Consider the following 19,836-nt stretch of genomic DNA (forward strand, 5'->3'; position numbering starts at 1 on the left):
AAGTTTTAAAATAGGTTTTTTATTTCCTACTTGTGAACGAATTTTGCATTTCTGCTTCTTTTTATGGGATATTGGATGAATTTTTACAATACAACATCAAAATGCTTAACATGTTTCTAATTTGTACTCATTTCCCCCTTGTCATTAGAGGCTGGAAAATTAAGAATGAAGCAAATTCTTTGAAATGTATCTTCTAGATTGTTTTCTATCATGAAATTTTCCGAAGTCACAGAAAATGTAACCTATGAGTCAAATGTTATGGCTTGTTCTGTGTAGGTCATACAATGTTCTAACATTTATGATGATTTTTTACTAAACATTTTAGACTGTGTTTTTGTTTTCAGTTCGGAAGTCAGTTTGGGGTATTGGAATTTGAAATCACACATTTCAATGCTCCAAACGTGAAGAGGCTTTGGACTTTCGTCAGGTGAAAACACTTTCAAACTAAAAACTAGACATACATTTACAAATTATTGTACCATCGGTTACAGTAATGCACGTAACGGGTTGCCCATCTACTTTGAGATCCATTTGGACAAGGATACATTGCAAAGTGATCTTACACTCATTCATCACCCCATGAAAAACTTATGAATAATATCTCTATATAATATTTATTTAAAATTACATATTAAAAAAGTAACACATTAAGAAATGTTTAAATTGCTAGAAGAAGATGACAGTTTTATTAGATTTTTATAAATTTATTTTACTAATTTCAATATTAAATATTTTTAAAAATAGTTACTTAAGAATGAAACATATTGCATGAGAATAAAAATTTGAAAATAATTACATGTAATCTGAGTTATATAAAATTACAAAATAAAAATTTGCACGAAAAGGTTTTGAACATTTTTGTAATAACATTATTTTATAGAGCTATTAAATAATTTTTAACAGTTTTAATATAACCATATATTTTTATTTTTTGAAATTCATAAAATACATGCACTTATAAAAATATACTACTCTTATTTGTTTTTATTTAAATAACTTGACTATTGAATTATAACTCTTTAATGGTTGAAATATGCCACACAAGAATAGAACAAATAAATATCTAAACATAATTCTTTCTTTCAAAAAAAAAATATCTAAACGTAATCAATTGATTTAAAATTACATATTAAAACATCACACGAAAACAAAATTTACAAGAAAGTGCTTCATTTTTGGATTGTTATCTTTTTCCACGTGTAAATAAATTAAATAATAATAATTTAGGTGTGAAAATATGTTACCCAAGGATAAAAATATAACAACATATAATTTGACGAATATAAATTAAAAAATTAAAATATAACGCAAAGAGAATGAATAATTTTCATTTGTATATAGTAATTTGATTATTTTAAGAAAAATTGCACTTTAATTTTTTAGTAACTTTTATAATATTAAATAAAAAATAATTGGAATTCTTAAATTATTTTTAATATTCAGTATTATATTGATATTGTTGTTTAATTTAATAAAATTTAACTATATCTAATACTACATAGTATTAATAAAATCACATAGAACATCTCCTTGTGCATCACACGGGCACTACACTAGCACTAGTTACATACAATGAAGAGTGCAAGATTCCATTCATCTGCATAAGTGGTGGTGACTACAAACTTCAATTTGGTAATGCAAGGTATAAGAACTAAGAAACCTCTATTTCTTCCTTGTGTTTCTATGTATCCCAGACATTTGGCTATATTGATTCCCATAGTAGAAAGAATACAGTCATCCTTTGCAAGTTCATACCACTAACGTATTTGATCAGCTCACAATTTATGATATGTGCATGTAATTTTTATCATTATTTTAACTGTGATAATTTCAGTTTTTACTGTCATCAATGCTCTGATCTTTACCCAAGTCTACACTGGAAATATCTGAGGGATTATATTCTGGTGTTTCAGTTAGGGACCTAGCTGGTGTGGTTTCGGTTGCGGAATCATCATCTGCATTTTCGGAAGCTGAGCTAGCAGCATCCATCTCCTTCTCTGGACAGTCAATTTGGACACATTCAGCAATTTCATTGTGATAACTATCAGAATCATGACTCCTATTTGAAGGTGACAAGCCTTCTTTCCTGACAACATTAAACACAATCCCATTATGGATTCTTTCAGGCTGTAAAAGACAACCTTCAGTTACCATTATGCTAGATCCATTCATGGCAACAAGTCTGTTGACATTTTCTTTCTGATCAGATTCTGAGGTCTCTGAGCTCCTATCTGGTGTTGCGAGCCTCGGGCTGTGATTGTGATACTGAAAATCATGAAAGCTAGCATGACTATTTATTTTAGGGTCAACTTCTAAGTTTCGGACAAAGTCACGGAACATATCTGCGGAAGTAGTTCTCATCAAAGGACCACCAGATCTGGTCCAAGAATTTAAGTCAGCACTTTCAGATTCACTATCACTTGCATCATGTGTGCCGCTGCGGTGGGACTTCCAATTTATACTACCGCCGGCCCCGTTGGAACTATTAGCGCCTTGATGGAATGAGGAAACAGCATCTGCAATGAAATCTTCTTCAAGGGAGCTTGTAGAATTCTCTCGCGCGATGACATTCCACGATGGAATTCTTCTTCCTGCACTGAATTTGACACTACTGGGAAGACCTTGAGAAGCAGCAGCAGCTCTGTCAGCACTCTTTTTGAGTCTTCTCATATGATTGAGAACTGCAACACACTCATCAAGAACAAGCTCAATTCCACAATATGCTTTTATAGCTGAAAGCTTCTCCCAGGTGCATCTTCTCCCTTGGTTAGCTGCCTTTTGAAGCTCTCCATAAGAAGGGTTCTGTATAATTTTCGAGTACTGGTGCAGGATTTGGGAAAAGACAACATACACAAGTTAATTGCTATTCCAGTTAATCAACTGTAATATATAAATGATATAGAATAAATACATAAACATTTTTCCTAGTGAAAAATATAGAACATCCATGCTATTGTTCCTCTGTCTCTCCAAGTACATTGAAGTTTTCAATAACCACTAGAACCTTTTTCTTAAAAATTGATATCTAGTTGAAGTTATTTCTTTTATGTTCAAGTCTAATTCACTACTTCATTCGTGCGAGGATACTAAACTCTTGGATATCTGAAAAATGTGCCAGAAGGTAAAAATCTAGTTTATTTAATGAAATCTTAGGTGTATACCTGAGCAAGAGTTGCAGGCATAACAACTGTTACATCACCCTCCCAGTCTTGAGCAAACAGCTTAGCAAGCCCACCTAATGGAAAGCCAAGTTCCAGTATTTGATTACACCTATGTTTCACCTCCATCTCTACAAGATGAGCAAGCTACAGAATCGAAAACCACATAGGATTATTACAGTGGCATGTTAGTTAGGAATACAATGGCAATAACATACTAAAAAGAGGGCAAATAGAATTTTACACATCATGGTTTCAGTTTTAAGAATTCTTTATATGCAGTTAATATCTAGATAATTAAGGAACAAATGGTTAATTAACATATTTTTCTGAAAATTTTACCACTTTCAACAAATACTCAAATAGCTTCAACTACAGGTTCAACTTGATACTCTCTTTTAATTCTGATCAAAGCAATGGCACTAAGCAACTAATGAGAGACCCACATATTGAATTAAACTAAAAACAGATTAGTTAAAGTTGCATGTTAGTGCAAGACGCAAGTACATGGGAGTCACAATCTGCATATATAACCAAATTCTGCAGGCACTGATTTCCCCTCGAATTTGGCTGGGAGTGGAGTTGTAGAGGCAATAATACTCCATTTTAGTTTTCACATCAACTCAGGGGAGTGAAGCTTTGATATAACGGTCAATGTAGAAGTGAAATTCATTTACAAAGCATATATATGCAATGACAACAAACAAATACATCCATAGGTCTGTAAAATCTTGCTATTATAGAGGTCCAAGTCCATGAACATACCTTGGCTGCAAAAGTGCCTCCATAAGCTCGTACGAATCCTTTCAATCTCAATAATGGTGCAATATGAGGATTGGCCTGACTAACAATAAAATGATTGACATTGAACAGCTCCTTCAACTGCATCATAGGTAAATCAATTTCCAAGCTACCATCCCTCCAACGGCGCACCGGTGTGGAACCCTCTTCAGGGCCCAAATTAAATGGAGGATGGTAAGGAACAATCTCTCCACTTCTATCCTTTGCCATCAATTCCTGAGCCTCAAAAAGGCCAGGAAAGGCACAAGAAGCTGTGACAGCACTCCATATAACAACATGGGGTGAAGTCAAGTAGTTAAGACATCTAGGCGGTTCATGCTTTCTCGGAGAGCAGACAGTAATCCCAAGAATTCGACCTGTCATGTCATAAGCCTCTTGAAATGTAAGATTACTTGTTAGATTCCTTAACATCATTTGCAACTGTCTAATTTCGTGAACTGCACCAAATGTTGTGACCCTCTTCACAACCGCATAAAGCCCACCCATTTGATCAAAGAACTGTAATGAGTGCAATGAATCCTCAAAAAAGCTTTGAAGCTCGGGCCAAGCCCTGGTGGCTACCACAGAGCACATAATGGATCCTACACTCGAACCAGCAATTATCCTAGGCATGAGTTTATGTTCTACCAATGTTTGAACCACACCGACGTGAAAAGCTCCAAGCGAAGCACCCCCACTTAACAGCAAAGCAGTTCTCCCAAATGCATGTCTAGTTTCAAGCATAAAAGTAAGCCTCTCTTCCAGTGCAAGCTCATCTGAATCAGAATCACAGACCATTCTCAACTGAGTTGATACTTCATCAATATACTCTTTGATGAGCCTGGGCACCTGAAGCCTATCCTTGTGTAGCTCAGGGTTACACATGTTACCTAGATTTCTAACAAGATCAGCTCGCATACAAAATATTATATCCCTAAGACATCCCTCTTGCCTGCGGTGGCGTAGCTCTTCGAGCTTGTTCCTCACAAGTTCCACATCATAAAGGTGTGATTCATTATTCATCTTCAACGTCTCTCTATCGAGCATCTTAGCCGCGTGAGCCCACTCCTCGTACGTCAACGCGGAGCCCATCATGTTTCTCCAGAATTTCCTCCTATAAGCCATCTCCGCCCTCACCTTCACATTGGTGTGGCGCTTCAACACGAAAGCAACAATTGTCATCATCGCTAATATCCCCTGCGGGTTTCTCGGATGCAACCACGACACAACGGGCGCCCAAAATCCCCTAAACCTATTATAGACATCGAACAACGCGACGAATATCCGATACCTCAAATGCGAGATTGACTTGCAGAAAAGGACCCTGAAGGCAATTGTCCTGCCAAGAATGCCTGAAGGGCCAATTGGAAAAAGGTCCACACTAGCCTCATTAGTTATATCATCCATCCCTAGACCAAAACCTAAAACTCTATTGTTGTTTTCCTCTCTATGAAGTTAAAACCCTAAAGGGATCATGAAATTGGAAAAAGGCAAGGCTTTTGGCAAATGGGCATGTCTGGTAAGTAAAATTAAGGACAAAAAGCATATAAAGGAATAGGCTTTATACTGGGATCTCATGCAATGATCATAAATCAATAATGGGTAAGACAAGGAATTGGAGAAAGATGAATAATGTCAAGAAAAGTTGCAGATTAAATCTAAATGAAAACAATTAAGTGCATGTAAAGTATGAACAGGGCTTCTGATCATGCATAATGTAAATTCTTTGAATTTAATGATGATTTGGTTAGGCAAGGTTGAATTATTGAAGGAATCAGAAGGAAAAACAGACAATCAGAGCTGAAAAATCCCCTGTTTCCAATAAGAGATGGATGAATGAGATTTGGGTTGGTTTAGCTAGGAAAGTTGAATAAAATATACTCAGAAATGAAAATGAAAGGATGGGGGCATTGGGATCTGGGAGGTGAGAGTTATGGTCGTTATGGAACATATCAGAAACTGCACCATACCATTGGAATTGGAAATGGAGGCTTCAATTTCAATTTTCATTATAAAAGTAAGGCTTAATTCCACTTTGGGCCCCTGATCTTTCAAAAATGAGCGATCGGGGCCCCCCGTGTTTAAACGTAGCGGTCAGGCACCCCAACGTTTCAAAAAAGTGCGATTGGGGCCCTTCTGTTATGTTCCGTTAGTTTGACCAAACGGAGCAGTGATGTGGATTTTCTTTTTCATTTTAAGATTAAATTTTTGGCTTAATTGCCTGGTTCTTGAATCTAACACTTTCAGTATCACTTGGTCACCTTTTCTTATCATGAATTGTTACATACAATGTCCAAACACAAATTCTACCAATAAAGAGCTATCTTAGCTTGGAATCAATTCAACAAGTGAATGGATACATTCTGTCTTTTACACAAGGAGAATGGTTTACTAAGAACACATTCAGATATCTCAAAAAATCAAACCCAGCAACACTTAAATTGTTCAGTTCATTCAAGATCCCAAACAACCCTCCAATGCTTTGATTCTGGATGAAAATGAAGAGTCTGGGCAAAGAAGATAAAGAAGAGCAACCGAGCCACCACCAACACCATCCAAACCCAGCAACCTAGCCACCACCAACACTACCCAAACCCAGCAACCGAGCCACCACCAACACCACCCAAACCCAGCAACCGAGCCACCACCAACACAAATACGCTTCCCCCCCCCCCCCAATTTTTTACCCTAATTTCACCCTAATTTAGCAAGAGAAAGAGAAGAGGAGAAGAGGGTGAGTCGCCGGAAATCGCCTCCGGCGGCGGCGCACGGCGGTTCACGGCGGAGGTTGTCGGAATCGGAAATTTCTTTGTGGGTTTTGTTGCGGACGAGGAGAGGAGCACAGCGGTGGTGTTGGTTTGTTGAGATCGTGAGCGGTTCGCCGTAGATCGGACTTTGAAGGCGGCGGTCCTAGGTTTTCATGGTGGTGATGGCTTCCACGTGGTGGCCATGGTGGCTGCCCTTTAGGTTCGCGCGAGGATGATGAGGAGGTGATGGTGTGACCGGCGGTGGCTCTCATTGAAGAAGAAGAAGGAGGAGGCGCAGTGATGGTGGTGTGGCCAGCGGCAGTGGCTCTCATGGAAGAAGAAGAAGAAGAAGAAGAAGGAGGCGCAGTGATGGTGGTGTGGCTAGCGGCGAGCTCGCGTGAGGAAGCTCGCGGTGGTGGTGGCTTGGCCGAAGAGCAGTGGCGGTGACCATGAAGAAGAAGATGAAGTTGTGTGGTTTTAGGGAGAAAAATGGAGAAGAAAGTGAGAAAAGGGAGAGATGTCGAGATTGAGAGAGAATTTGGGGGGGGGGGGAATTTTTGGGTAAAAAAATAATATTAAAATGAAAAAGAAAATCCAGGTCACTAGTTCCGTTAGTCAAACTAACGACACATAACAGAAGGGCCCCAATCGCACTTTTTTGAAACGTTGGGGTGCCTGACCACTATGTTTAAACACGGGGGGCCCCAATCGCTCATTTTTGAAAGATCAGGGGCCCAAAGTGGAATTAAGCCTAAAAGTAATGTTATGTTAATGGCGTATACATTTTTAGCAAGTCAAATCTATCTAAATCGAAGTTGCTTTACGAAATGAAAATGTTTGGTCAACATCAATATGGCACCTGGAATGAAATGATAGAGAGGAATTGAATAGAATAAGATGGTATGCCATTTAAACGGTATACTTTAGTTACGTGAAAAATGATGAAAAAATGACCACCGAATATAACACTCTCTTCAAAATTTATACAAGGCTAAACACCAAATTTATATTTGAAATATTAATATGAGATTAATTTCTATGCAACGACGGTATAAATAAGTTTTACATAATCATTCAAGCACAACCCTTCATCTAATAATAAACATGTCGGATCATCTATGTAATTCAACTTATAATTTTGTTCTAATGACTTAACATAACATTACTGTCATCTTACGTTCTGTTTCATATGGAAATTATATTGTTTAAATTCAATAATTGTCATCTTACTTTCATATATTTTGTTTGTTTAAGTGTTTTAATAGGACCGTAAAAAAAGTGTTTTAATAATCCACATCGAATTTTTTTATGAATCCCAACTAGTATTTTAACGTTGCACGAGAAAATATTTTTTTAAATTTAAAATTATAAAATAATATTTTTAAAATATAAATTATATTAAGATTTGAAAAAAATCTTACATCCCAAAGTTGGGGATATGATGAAAATAATTGAACTGGTTTTTATGTCCATATGAAAAGGTATTAGATGAAAGCTCCGTCTAAAATTCATCTGCCCGTAAGATAAGAAATCCCTAATGTCTTTTTGCTACTTTACGCATTATTTTTTTTGGTTAGTAGATGTGATTCTTCCTTAAACAGGAATGTGTGAAAAGAAAAGAAAAAACCATAATAGGACTACAAAGGTCAGACACAGAAAAATGAATCAGAGGCAGCTTGGTTTTTGTAAAAATAGGAGAAATAAAATAATCTATATATATACAAAAGAATGAATACTATACAAGAAAAAAAATGAAGGAACTGATGCGTGAAATAGTTGCATCTCCACCGTGCAATGATCCTAGCCACCGATATTCCACCATTTCTTCTTTTTCTTTAGATAGGAACCATGGGATGAAGGCAATTCTGAAAATGAAATGAAATGCAACACAATTAAATGATGGACAAAACATAGATACAATTTAATAGGTGCAAGTTTTATTGTTGTCCAATTATAATATGAGACACTGTTAAATGTAGCATCATCGAAATTACTAAACTGAATGTGGAAATACAAGAATCATAAAACTTATATAGTTTAAGAGCATCATATGCTCATTTGTTGAGTTTCTACAGTGTTTGTATAAAAGATATGTAACTTACCTCCTTCTGGATAAATTGGGTTGTAATGCACCTCTGCCCAAAAGCTCAAAAATATCACTGCAGAAGTTAAGGGTCATACAATTAGCCAGGTATTAAACTAGTACATTTCACTAGATTATGTATGCACCACAGTTGACAATTTACTAATCAATTCATAATTTTGCTCACTTCACAACTTAGTTTTACAATTAATCTTCCTGTTACCTTCTATCTAGTAACATTTCAAAGCATACTTGAACTATATTTTAATTAATTAATCAAGCAGAAGCTTTTGAATACAAGTTGCATCAACAAATTATTGACATCATCTTCCGCCGTTTTCTTATAGTCTGAGCTTTATATCCCTTCCATGCGCACAATTTCCAAATACTATATATAGACAATTTGTATATTACCATGATAAAATTCTATTGGAAAAAAAATTAACGAAATCTTACCTCTTCCAGACTTCGGTTGCTGTGGAAGAATCTCAATGTAACATGTGTCCTTAAAAGATGTAATCACAAAAATTTTGACACCATACTGAAAGGACAAATGACCATATATCAGTCATAAAAATGGTGATTTTGCAACAACAAAAGTGCAATGGCCATCATTCACCATATCAAAATGTGTGATATGCTGTGTAAATTCCATCCACAGAATACTAACCATGATTCCTACATAATATATCTTCAAAACAATAAGCTAAAAAATTTAAACTAAACTCCTGTGAGTAGATAACATGTCACCACTCCTGACCTTTTCAAGGTAGCAGCATATAGCCAATTATTTTTATCAAAAAACAAATTACAATTCCCATTTAAAATTTAAGCCTTGGATAAATCAGTGATAAGTTATCTAAAGAACTTAAACCATTTGAACTTTAAAAGGAAAAACATGTCAGTTATACACAGTTTAGACAAATAACTAATGAGACTTCAAGACAGTCTCTAAAAGATCTAAAACATTCTTCAGATGCAAATCAAGGAAATAAGCATCCATAAGATCAGATAGATAAAGATTTCAACAAGGAAAAATTATAATAGGTAAGGCAAAAGTTAAATAGAAATTGTTTATTTCCTCATACCCAATCTGCAGCAGCCTGTAACGTGACATGATCTCCCCATTCACCGCTCCTAATACATCCACACAAAGAGCTATCAGCAAACATGAGGACTTTGATAAAACCATATTATCAGAAATAGTATAACATAGACAGATATGAACATACTTGCTCATTTTCTTCAAATAGTCACTATAAGCCATAGGAACATAACCCGCATATAGTTCTGGGCAAGACTTGAGCTGGCATGACAAAACACAAAAAAAAAAAACCGTATCAATAACAATGACTACAAGGTGTCCCACCCAGCAGGTAATACATTGTTGCAAACATCAACGAACCTGTTCAACAATTTGCTCCCTCACAAATTTGTGGTGGTTTGGAGAGCGATAGAGCTGATCTGACAAAGAACGAAACTGAAATAGAATGAAACCAATAAGGTACTCATTTTCCATTGAAAAATATTATCATGAAAATTTATGCATGTTGATCCCCGGACACAGTTAACACTTGACAATGTACAATCTAAATCTTCAATTATACAACGGCAAATTTGTCTAATTGTCACTGAATCATAATGAAGATATGAAAATTTCAGCTGGTACTCCAACAAACTACAAAAATTACAAAATGGCCAAGTTGCAATAAATAGACAAAATCAACACAAATTTTCAAAGCAGAAAACCTGTATGTAGCATTAACAGACAAAAAAGGATTTTTCACCCCCCCCCCCCAGCCCAAAAAATAAGAAGGAAAAGAATTCTGTATTGATAAACTTTCCGTGTGGATAGTTTATGCTATGAATGAACCTATGGTTGCATAAAGAGTTTTACATTAGCTATGGATTAAATATGGAACTTTTAGAGGAAAATGAATGAGTTGGCATTGTTATTTACTCTTAAATGGAGGTGTGGTTTCAACCACTTTGACTTATCCAACAATCCCTTAGAATCTTGACAATTTTCAGGTCGCAGAGATGGCATTACTTTTAAAAGATTGTGATTAATTATGCTTATGGTATAAATACATGTTTAAACTTTAAAGTTTTCATAGAAGCAGGATATGTTCATATTTTCAACCACAAGTGGTGCGAGTAGTGGCAGGTGCAAAATTTGGGCAAAGCAAAAACTCACTCCGTTGCTAAGCCTACTTTCACAAGATATAACAATAAAGTATTAAAGTCTATATATATTTCTTGTGATAAATTTATGAATTTTATAGCAAGAATTAAATAAATCTCACGATACACGAATTCAAATACATCTTAGATGCCAACTGACAGATAAAGAACCAACCTGGCAGTTACCATCTCCTTCAACCTTAGACTCAACCAGCTCATATAACTGCAGTCTGACAAAGATCAAATTCTTAAAATTAGATAAATGTTGAATGGAAAAAAATGACATAATTTTGTTCTAACTTACATGCAAAGAATTAGATAGAACAATATTTCTTGTATTTGACTTATTTAATCTTGTTTGTCCAATATTTCCCCCTCTTGCTCTTGCATATTCAAAAGGAATTAATCAAAGGAAACAGAAAATTGTAAAGGACTTAATCAAGTCAGGGATGGGAGATCTGAAAAAAGACCACCTTGTTAGTTTGGATTTGTGTCGTGACCTTCAGATGAAGGGGGTTTACGCCTGGGCATTTGGTTTCTAAAATATTATTTTGCCAGCTAATATTGCAAAATTTCCTTAAGAAAATAGCGAGTTACTTAGGATGTACATCACTAAGGCACAAAGTTAGTCAGAAACTAACTCATTAAGGCACCAAGCTAATAAGAAACTAGTTTATTCAGGCACCGAGGCACAGGGTGACACAACGGCTGTTACCTCTGCTCTTCTCAAGATAAACCATTAAAAATTGAATTAGACAAGGTATACTATGATTTTCAAGAGCTCTGGTTGTGCCACTCCACTCTGTCGCTCCACCCAATGTTTTAAGGCAGCAACCATCTTAAATATGTAAAGGGTTGGGCAGCATTCCTGCACTCCTAGTTTTCCTTCTTTGTTACTTTTGTTTGTTTTATTTATTTAGGCTCTTGAGGATACGTTGTCCTCACCCCCGCTTCTAAATTTCTTCTTTTAAGATAATTTTTCATGAAAAGGAAGAGAAAAAATTACAAAGTACACAAATTTACTCAAACCAACATAAAATAAACGAAGACCTGTCTAGCAGCCTTTGATGATCTGATATTTCTTCATCATCAGATGGTATTTTTATATTGGTTTTAGGAATATGCTGAAAACACATACAAGAGAAATTAGTGCATGAATATTATTGCTTAAATTTATCTAAACTAATTAATTGATAAGTCACCAAAGTCTTACATATATAAACCAAAATATAAAGCTCCACTTTTATATACTTGGTATAGTCTGTTGCATAATTATTACTAGTGAGCTTTGTTTTTCATGATTTTGGTACTAACTAGTATCAATCTGGTTTCTACATTCCTATCAAGAAATTAGAAGGGGGAAAAAACCTATGCAAGTCTCATTGGTTAAACGCTCATTATTTGCATTGGCAAATGCAAGAATTGTGTGCTTTAGATTATAAGAAATAATCCAAAGAAGAGAAACTTCAAATATCAAATGGCAACTAATACAATGGGAAAGAATAAAAGATGGAATATGATAATTTTAAAAACAGAAGCAAGTAGATTACTAAGTATTCACTTACAGGAATGGGAACCATCTGATTTAACCTTTTTCCTACTTCGCCATCAAGAGAAGACTCATCTGATATTTCCAATGTATGCCAAAAGTCATCACTGATATAAGACATCTCTCCTGATTCAGAAGACGGATCAAAACCTCCATTTTCATGCCCATCATTTTCCCTTTCACCTGGACCACAATTCTCCACTTCTTTCATACTGGATGACTCATCTACAGAGTTCTCGCAAGAGTTGCCTACATGTTGTTCATGATATATCATAACAAGTTTCAAAAAATCTACCATGTAAAAAAAAAAAAAAACTAACAGAGAACTACAACTGTGCCAAGTTTGTACCACCAAAGTTATAGTTTCCATTTGAAGAAGCAAGCCAGTCTGGTGGATAAACGGACGCCCCCACTTGCTCATTACCAAAATTTGACATCCCAGAGGCTTCCATGGAACCAAGTCGCGACAACTCTTCTTGATAAGCACGCGCAACAGCCTCATCATCGTCCACATAAGAATTCTGACAGAAGCCTTCCCTAACATATTCAACTCGACCTAAATCCGGATCACATCGAGTAACAACACTAGGCGAAGCTCTATGGGAAAACGTACAACCATCCAGGAGATGAAGACCCCAGCGAACAACATCAGGATCCATATCATGTGTTGCCATGTTCCTGAAAAAACACATGTAACTCTATCTACACCAGAAACTAACTTGCTCTGAGTGCATGCCCCCCAAGACTTCAATTACTGAAAAAGAACAAACTTTATAGTCACATTATTACATAGAGCACAAGGCATCATCAATCATCAAATTCACCATACACAATCTCATATTAGAAGCTTCAATCAGGCATCCAGAAAATCGCAAAAAACCGGGCATACCCGCCAACTTCAATCAATCAAAAAAAGCAAAAAAGTGGGAATTAATCAACCCTAAGGCCAATAGAATGATTGTTCAACATCAAAATTATAAATTTGACGGTTGAAACTTGAAATTGCACCCATAGACATAAAAAAGAACCCTTGATTTGCACTCTGAAAGCATCAACCTTTCAACATGCAAACTAATTATCATTGTAAAAGAAACCCTAAATCCATGTCCTGAATCAAAAATCTTCCCCAAAAATTACAAAGAAGAATCTATATACAAGATAACAAAAAATGAAAAAAAAAAAGGGAAAGGATGAAGAGGACGAACCTTGGTGAAAAGGTAAAGAAGGGTGATAGGGATTGGTGAATAGCGAATGGGAAGAAGGAGAGAAGGGAAGAGGGTACAGAATAGAGGGCAGTGTTTGTTGAATGATGAAGAAAACGATGAGAGTAATGGAGAATCTGGGAACCAATAACACCTCAAAACAATTTCATATTTTCACTTTTAAGTTTTAAATTTATTTCAAAAAGAGAGAAAAAGTTTGATGCAGCGACGGTGTAAAGTTTTTTTACACCGTCAACCAATCAGATTTTAAGGATGTGTCACGTCAATTAATGAAATTAAATAAAATGAGAGATTTTCTCACATCCTTAAAATCTGATTGGTTGACGGTGTAAAAAAACTTTTCACCGTCGGTGCATAGAAATTAAACTCAAAAGAAAAAAGAAAAAAACTCATGTCGACTAAGAAAATTAAAATTACATTAAATTTTTTTCACTTTTTTTTTTACTATCTAACATAACATAAATGGCTCGTGATTATGTATTTAATTGATATAATTTGATTAAATAATTTATTTATTAAAAAGATAGAATAGTAATATATTTTTTGAAACTAGAATAGTAATATATTGTTTGTGAAAATGAGAGAATAATGGCAATTGATGGACTCATTGATAAGAATGGTGATAAAAATAGGAGATAACATGTTAAATACATAATTATATAAATAGTTTTTTTTAAAGTATAATTATATAAATAGTTTAATAGTTAATATATGGGTGTTTATGAAAAGTATAAATTTTTAGTTTAGCTTCTTCAATAAGTTCTTTTATTAAAAGTTATATTGTTGTCGCTACAATCTCGTCCAGTTTGATGTCTCAACGTTGCTCTTCACATGTGGACTCTCTCTAGGAGAAATATGACAGTAACTGCGGTAGTATTGGTGCTAGAGCTTCCTCTATGTTCAACAAACCACTGTCATTCTAGTATTCGTATTGGGTATGTATCAACTTTGTCATGTCGTCGACCACCACACAAGTCCATATCGACACTTCGTCATCGTTTGTAAACCACAATGCCTATCCATGTCCACCTCATCATGCCATTAGTGTCAGGTCTTCAGATCCATCGCTCACCATTGTGTTTCACCGACACCAGAGTCAATGACTTGGGGATCAGAGACACATTTGAACTAAAGCAAATAGTAGCAAGAGCAAATTCACTACGCAACACTCAAGTACATTACTGGAGATGTGGTGAGAGGAACATATCTAGATCACTCGTGTGACCCACTGCTCGAGAACGAAGAGTCAAATACCTTGACTAGTATTAGTAGGTCAATGATCAAAGCACGGACAAGAGGAGCAAAACCCTCTTTGTCCCTGATTCTCTATGCTGCCTATCCTCTAGGGACTTGAGAGTAGGCATAACCGTAGAAGAAAGTGGAAAGGACGTACCTTTAGTGGATTGATTTGTTAAACTGGTGAAGGAGGGAGTCACTAACCACAACATCGAAGCAAAAAATGATATTATAAATGAGAATGGAAAGGGGAGCTACTACATGTGATGAATAGGTGAGTTTCATTCATAGCAACATTGCTTGCTTTTTAATCCTTCGATGTCTGTTTTTCCTATTATTGTAAAGCAAAATTCATAAAGTGTTGGATTGTTATCCACTAATAAGAAAAGTGAGCCGCCGTCAAACTTTACTTTTCTTAATTTTAAATTAAAGTCTTTCAAATAAAACTATTTAAAGGTTGAATATTCAATCGTTACATAATTTTAATTTTAATGCATATGTATGAAGGCTGGAAATATATATTTTTTATTGAAAAGTTAAAGGTAAAATAAAAAATTAGAAGCTAATTATGGTAAATTAATTATAATTATTAATATTGTTTTTTCCTCTATAAACAGATAAATAGAAGGAGAAAGAGATGGTACTAATCGTTATCAAAATAATAACAGTAATAATAAATGTAGGTGTGTCCAAAAAAAGACGTCGCTTTCCGAAGGTGTTTTCTTGAAATTCTCATTTACTATGATTCCATGTTGCTTGTGAATCACAAACTCATCGACATCGCATGTTTCCGTGTCGTAGCGTCACATATTCACGTGACATCATGTGATCTGATTCTGAATACCATCAACTCACGAATAAAGGTTTGCATAAAGCCATTCACACCTTATTAATCGAATAAATGTATTGAAAGATAATATAGTGACGTGAGACAAATGTCATGGAAAAATATCCTTTGCTGCAATTTAAAAGGGATTAGGGTAAACAACCCAAGTAAATGTGCGTTAAAATCACTCTAGCCCTAGCTAATCTAATAATATTTTAACACATGTCATGAGCTGAAAATTCTTAAGACATATATGTCACTATGACTAGTTTAATTTTTTAAAAGTGAACACATTTAAGTGTGTTAAGGAGTGTGTTCAAAAGAGTGTGTTGCTAGCTTTTTTTCTTTCTAACTTTAGTCCCTAATTGACAAGCAAAAGCTTTCACAAAAGAACAAAATATAAGGGCTCCTTCAACATAATCAAACAAGCCATTTCTGACTTAAAATGGTACTTTTGTCGTAATGACCACTAGGTCCTGCATCTGTAGAAATCCAACATTTCTGTTTCCAAGGGATGGGTCTTCCCTGTTATGACAAGGCAATGCAAAGGTGCTCCAAAGTCAACCAACTGCAACTGCTTCATTGTTCCAGCTACTATCATCTGATCTTCGCTTCCAAGCCGAGCGAACCCAACACATTCGGTATCTTCAGTGTATGCTGCAAAACAAAGAGGGTGATGTTTTGTCGTGAGAACTAAAAGGCAAACCATATGAGAAGAATACAAACTCTAATCACAGTGAAGAATTGGCTCCTAATCAGCAAATATTATATAAGACACACCTATGATCCATACATACAGTACAGGCATAGAAAATAACTCTCAACTCTCAACCCCATAGCTCCCCCTACATGAACAAAGTCACGAACCTGTAGGCATGAACAAATTCATCGCCACAAGGCTGCAATGAAACCCAGAAGGCTGATGATGGTGAATTAGCCATGCTATGGTAAGTGGAAACCCCAGCTGTGTCGAGCTGACCCCAGCACCAGCGAGATGAACCCAGTCCCGCCATCAGACCATCCTTCACTCTTCATTATGTTCAGTGAACTGAGTCATTATTCAGTAACCTATATTGACCTAAATTGTGATTTGTGAATTTGTCCCTCAATTTGCAATTGTGATGCTCTGTTTGTTATTTAGCTATGAAATCATTTTGTTTTGATTCATTGGCTGCTCACATAACATTTAACATAACTTTACCATTATGGTTCCCTTTACTGAGATCTTAGAATAATAAATATTTGCAATGCGCACAGATACATACAGATACACACACTGTAATTGGTGTCTTAAATGTTATTTTTTTCTGACAAGTCCACTAAATGTCTAAATCAAGGTCATGACAACCTTATTAAATAGCTACAAATTGCCATGGAAGAATGAATTCAGTGAAAAACACTTAGATAAATTGTTTGATAGCAGCGGTGAATCATTAACATACAAGGAAAACATATCATTTTATTTTCACCCTCTATGGTGGAGGAACTTCCACTGTGATAACAATACTTGTCATAATATGTTTCAGGCAAATAAAGTAGAATACAGATCAAATTTCAAGTGTATATCTCAGGATATTAGTACAAGCAAGATGCATAGAGTGATGTAAATGCTCAAGGGACTCACTAGGTTCTTCATGTGCTTGCGCAATCTCCAACAGCTGCTCAATGGCTGTGTTTATAGTCATATATCTGGGCGGTTCATAAGTTTTTCTACCCCTGAAGTCACCATACAAAAAAAATACAATCAAAGAGCAAGCAGATAAAGAGAAAAACATGTAATAAGGAACAAACCACTCAATGCCATGAAACTAGGCACAACATAAGAATGTTCCACAGAGCAACTCAACAACCCATACTTGATGGTTTCTTTCTACATTAGCAACCAACAAAAACAAAGCAAAAACCAACCTGCACAGAGATTCAAGTGTGGGTTCCTTCACTCGAATATCTGCAACCACACCAAATTGAAAATTACATTAGCTTGTTCTCAAGAAACAGAAAGGGATAATCTTTAGTAGCACAATTGCCAAAGAAACAAAGAAGAAGAAGATTTCCTCCAATGCTGTCACCAACTTCAGATACAATTATTTGATTAAAAGAGTAAAACATATTATATTTAAATGATTCTCTGGGCTTTGGCATTCGATTCCAGGAATAAGAAGATAACATATTTAGGCCTTGTCCGAAAGAGCTTATTTAAGCTTATCTTATAGTATAAACGTTTAAGCAAGTGTATGACAGAGCTTAGGTAAATTATGACCCCCCATAAGTTGTTTCGAGCTTATTTTCACAAGCTGTTTAGACTTTATATTAGCTTGTGAATAAGAGCTTATGCAGCTTACCTATAATCTATTTTCAGCTCATTTCAATAAGCTTCTAAAATTAGCCTATAAACAAGGGCCTATGCGACAAGCGCTTATGGCCATAAGTGCTTAATTAAGCTGTTTACCCAAACACACCCTTAGTAAAAAAAGTTGAGTTTTCAGCTGATCCACCTATAGAAGAATAAGCATTTACAACATAACAAACCACCCAAATATGAATCAATGAAAGCAAAAACAAGCTAACCTAACAAGCAAAGAGTGTGCAACCCCATGCTTCGATTCCTCTCAATCTTCTCATAGAAGCTACCAGGTCTCCAAGTCTCAGTGAAAAACGGAATAGACACAGTCTCGCCATAACGATAGAGCTGAAGCCCACAAATCCCAATAGCATTCATCACCGAAGCATTGTACACTACTTCAACAACAATCCCCATCTTCTTTGCTCGAACAACGAGATCAGCATGAGTGGTAGCTCCAAACGGGTCCCCAACAACGAGGAACGCGACATGGGCGTTGCGAGCTTCAGAGAGAAACTCGTCTGCTCGTTCCTCGACGAATTCTCGGTCGGCGAGAGTGATGGGTTTGCCGTAGAGGGTTTCGAGCGCGGTGGTGGTGAGACCGGAGGAGAGGAGGGAAGTGTAGGCTTCCATGTAAAGCTTGTCGCATTTCTTCACTGCTTCTAGTCCTTTCAGTGTTATATCTCGCTCGTCGCCTAACCCTAAACCGATTATGTACAGCATCGTGATGGTGATGGTGATGGTGATGGTGAATTTCAGTTTCTATTGACCATAGCGCCGCCGCACTTGCTTCTGGTGAGGACAGCTAGGAAGGTCGTAGACGGCGGAGTGCGGAGGACGGTAACAACCTGTGCCCGGAGTATGGCGGATGGCGGCGGAGGGAGAGGCAAGGCGCTCAGAGTCCGAGTAAGTTTCGAATGTGTCTGCCCCTACTCCTTATAGGAACATTTTTCCTTTGGTTGGATTGGATGTATAAGTGAAAAAGGAAAGAAAATTAAGAATAGTGATATGATTTCATAATTTTGTTTGGATGGGGAGAAAATGAAGTGATCATGGTATCATTGGTATGTTTGGATTGATTGAAAAGCGAAAAAAATACAAATCCTTATATGCCGCATAGAAAGCTGACTCACTCATCCAACATGGGTTTTTAATGTGATTTCGCACGGCTTACACAACTCATTACCATCGGGATCTAGCACAGGAGATGAGAGCACACTGAGGAATTAGGATTCTAAAATTTCCTCTCTTCATTTATCCAAGTTCGAACTCTTCCCTTATTCTTCACAATCTTCTTCCACCCATCTCACCCATCATTGCTCTTGAAGTGGGAGTTTGACATGGATGAGAATGTTGATCTTAATGAAAATGTTCAAGTTCTTGAAGAGCGGTTTGGCAATAATGGTATTTGGGCTGAGAAAATAATATATTTTGACTCAAATTCGACAAAATTGGGAAAAAAATTGCAGAGGCGGACAAGTTTACACATATTACGAGTGGATCGGGTAAACAAAAGCGAGTATGAGTGAATAAATTTGGTTGATTTCAGTTTGATCAATCTAAACTCATCGAAATCCGAACCTGCCTCGAAAGATATACATGTAAACTCAAATTTGAAATTTGTTGTCCTTTCCGAAGCTTCCTTTATGTCACTTTTTGCTTGCATTTTCACATTGAACTGTCTTGTCACCAACCTTTTTTCCTCTCAT

The 19,836-nt window shown here is 36.1% G+C and overlaps 3 protein-coding genes across 3 annotated transcripts; all 3 read right to left on the reverse strand.

Moving 5' to 3' along the window:
• Positions 1-1,499: 1,499 nt before the first annotated feature.
• LOC130718073 (triacylglycerol lipase SDP1-like) lies at positions 1,500-5,928 on the reverse strand. The gene is made up of 3 exons (XM_057568529.1): positions 3,924-5,928; positions 3,162-3,305; positions 1,500-2,820 (listed from the first exon to the last, which is right to left on the reverse strand). The coding sequence occupies exons 1-3, from the start codon at positions 5,343-5,345 to the stop codon at positions 1,831-1,833; spliced, it is 2,556 nt and encodes an 851-aa protein (XP_057424512.1). The 5' UTR covers positions 5,346-5,928; the 3' UTR covers positions 1,500-1,830.
• Positions 5,929-8,291: 2,363 nt separating this feature from the next.
• Positions 8,292-13,865, reverse strand: LOC130720850 (OVARIAN TUMOR DOMAIN-containing deubiquitinating enzyme 9). Its single transcript, XM_057571555.1, has 11 exons — positions 13,707-13,865; positions 12,851-13,255; positions 12,518-12,750; positions 12,003-12,076; positions 11,128-11,182; positions 10,174-10,248; positions 10,001-10,074; positions 9,857-9,905; positions 9,225-9,309; positions 8,788-8,844; positions 8,292-8,550 (listed from the first exon to the last, which is right to left on the reverse strand). Exons 2-11 carry the CDS (start codon positions 13,191-13,193, stop codon positions 8,486-8,488), a joined length of 1,110 nt encoding a protein of 369 aa, XP_057427538.1. The 5' UTR covers positions 13,194-13,255; positions 13,707-13,865; the 3' UTR covers positions 8,292-8,485.
• A 2,190-nt stretch (positions 13,866-16,055) lies between these two features.
• On the reverse strand, positions 16,056-19,198 carry LOC130720834 (probable diphthine methyl ester synthase). Its single transcript, XM_057571536.1, has 4 exons — positions 18,355-19,198; positions 17,695-17,734; positions 17,411-17,502; positions 16,056-16,443 (listed from the first exon to the last, which is right to left on the reverse strand). Exons 1-4 carry the CDS (start codon positions 18,848-18,850, stop codon positions 16,256-16,258), a joined length of 816 nt encoding a protein of 271 aa, XP_057427519.1. The 5' UTR covers positions 18,851-19,198; the 3' UTR covers positions 16,056-16,255.
• Between the last annotated feature and the right edge of the window lie 638 nt (positions 19,199-19,836).

The sequence above is a fragment of the Lotus japonicus genome, chromosome 5, assembly GCF_012489685.1.
Source record: "Lotus japonicus ecotype B-129 chromosome 5, LjGifu_v1.2".
NCBI lineage: Eukaryota > Viridiplantae > Streptophyta > Magnoliopsida > Fabales > Fabaceae > Lotus > Lotus japonicus.

Bases quoted from the DNA above. Each gene is read 5' to 3' on its own strand.
- LOC130718073 (XM_057568529.1), bottom strand. From the start codon at position 5,345: ATGGATGATATAACTAATGAGGCTAGTGTGGACCTTTTTCCAATTGGC. The intron at 3,306-3,923 runs GTATGTTCATGG...TCGATTCTGTAG, and splicing joins GAGGCACTTTTGCAGCCAAG to CTTGCTCATCTTGTAGAGAT. The intron at 2,821-3,161 runs GTATACACCTAA...ATCCTGCACCAG, and splicing joins TGCCTGCAACTCTTGCTCAG to TACTCGAAAATTATACAGAA.
- LOC130720850 (XM_057571555.1), bottom strand. From the start codon at position 13,193: ATGTGTTTTTTCAGGAACATGGCAACACATGATATGGATCCTGATGTT. The intron at 12,751-12,850 runs GTACAAACTTGG...AACAACATGTAG, and splicing joins TGGAAACTATAACTTTGGTG to GCAACTCTTGCGAGAACTCT. The intron at 9,310-9,856 runs GTATGAGGAAAT...TTGTCCTTTCAG, and splicing joins TACAGGCTGCTGCAGATTGG to TATGGTGTCAAAATTTTTGT.
- LOC130720834 (XM_057571536.1), bottom strand. From the start codon at position 18,850: ATGCTGTACATAATCGGTTTAGGGTTAGGCGACGAGCGAGATATAACA. The intron at 17,735-18,354 runs GTTAGCTTGTTT...GTGTGGTTGCAG, and splicing joins GCACACTCTTTGCTTGTTAG to ATATTCGAGTGAAGGAACCC. The intron at 17,503-17,694 runs GTTGGTTTTTGC...TGGTGACTTCAG, and splicing joins ACACTTGAATCTCTGTGCAG to GGGTAGAAAAACTTATGAAC.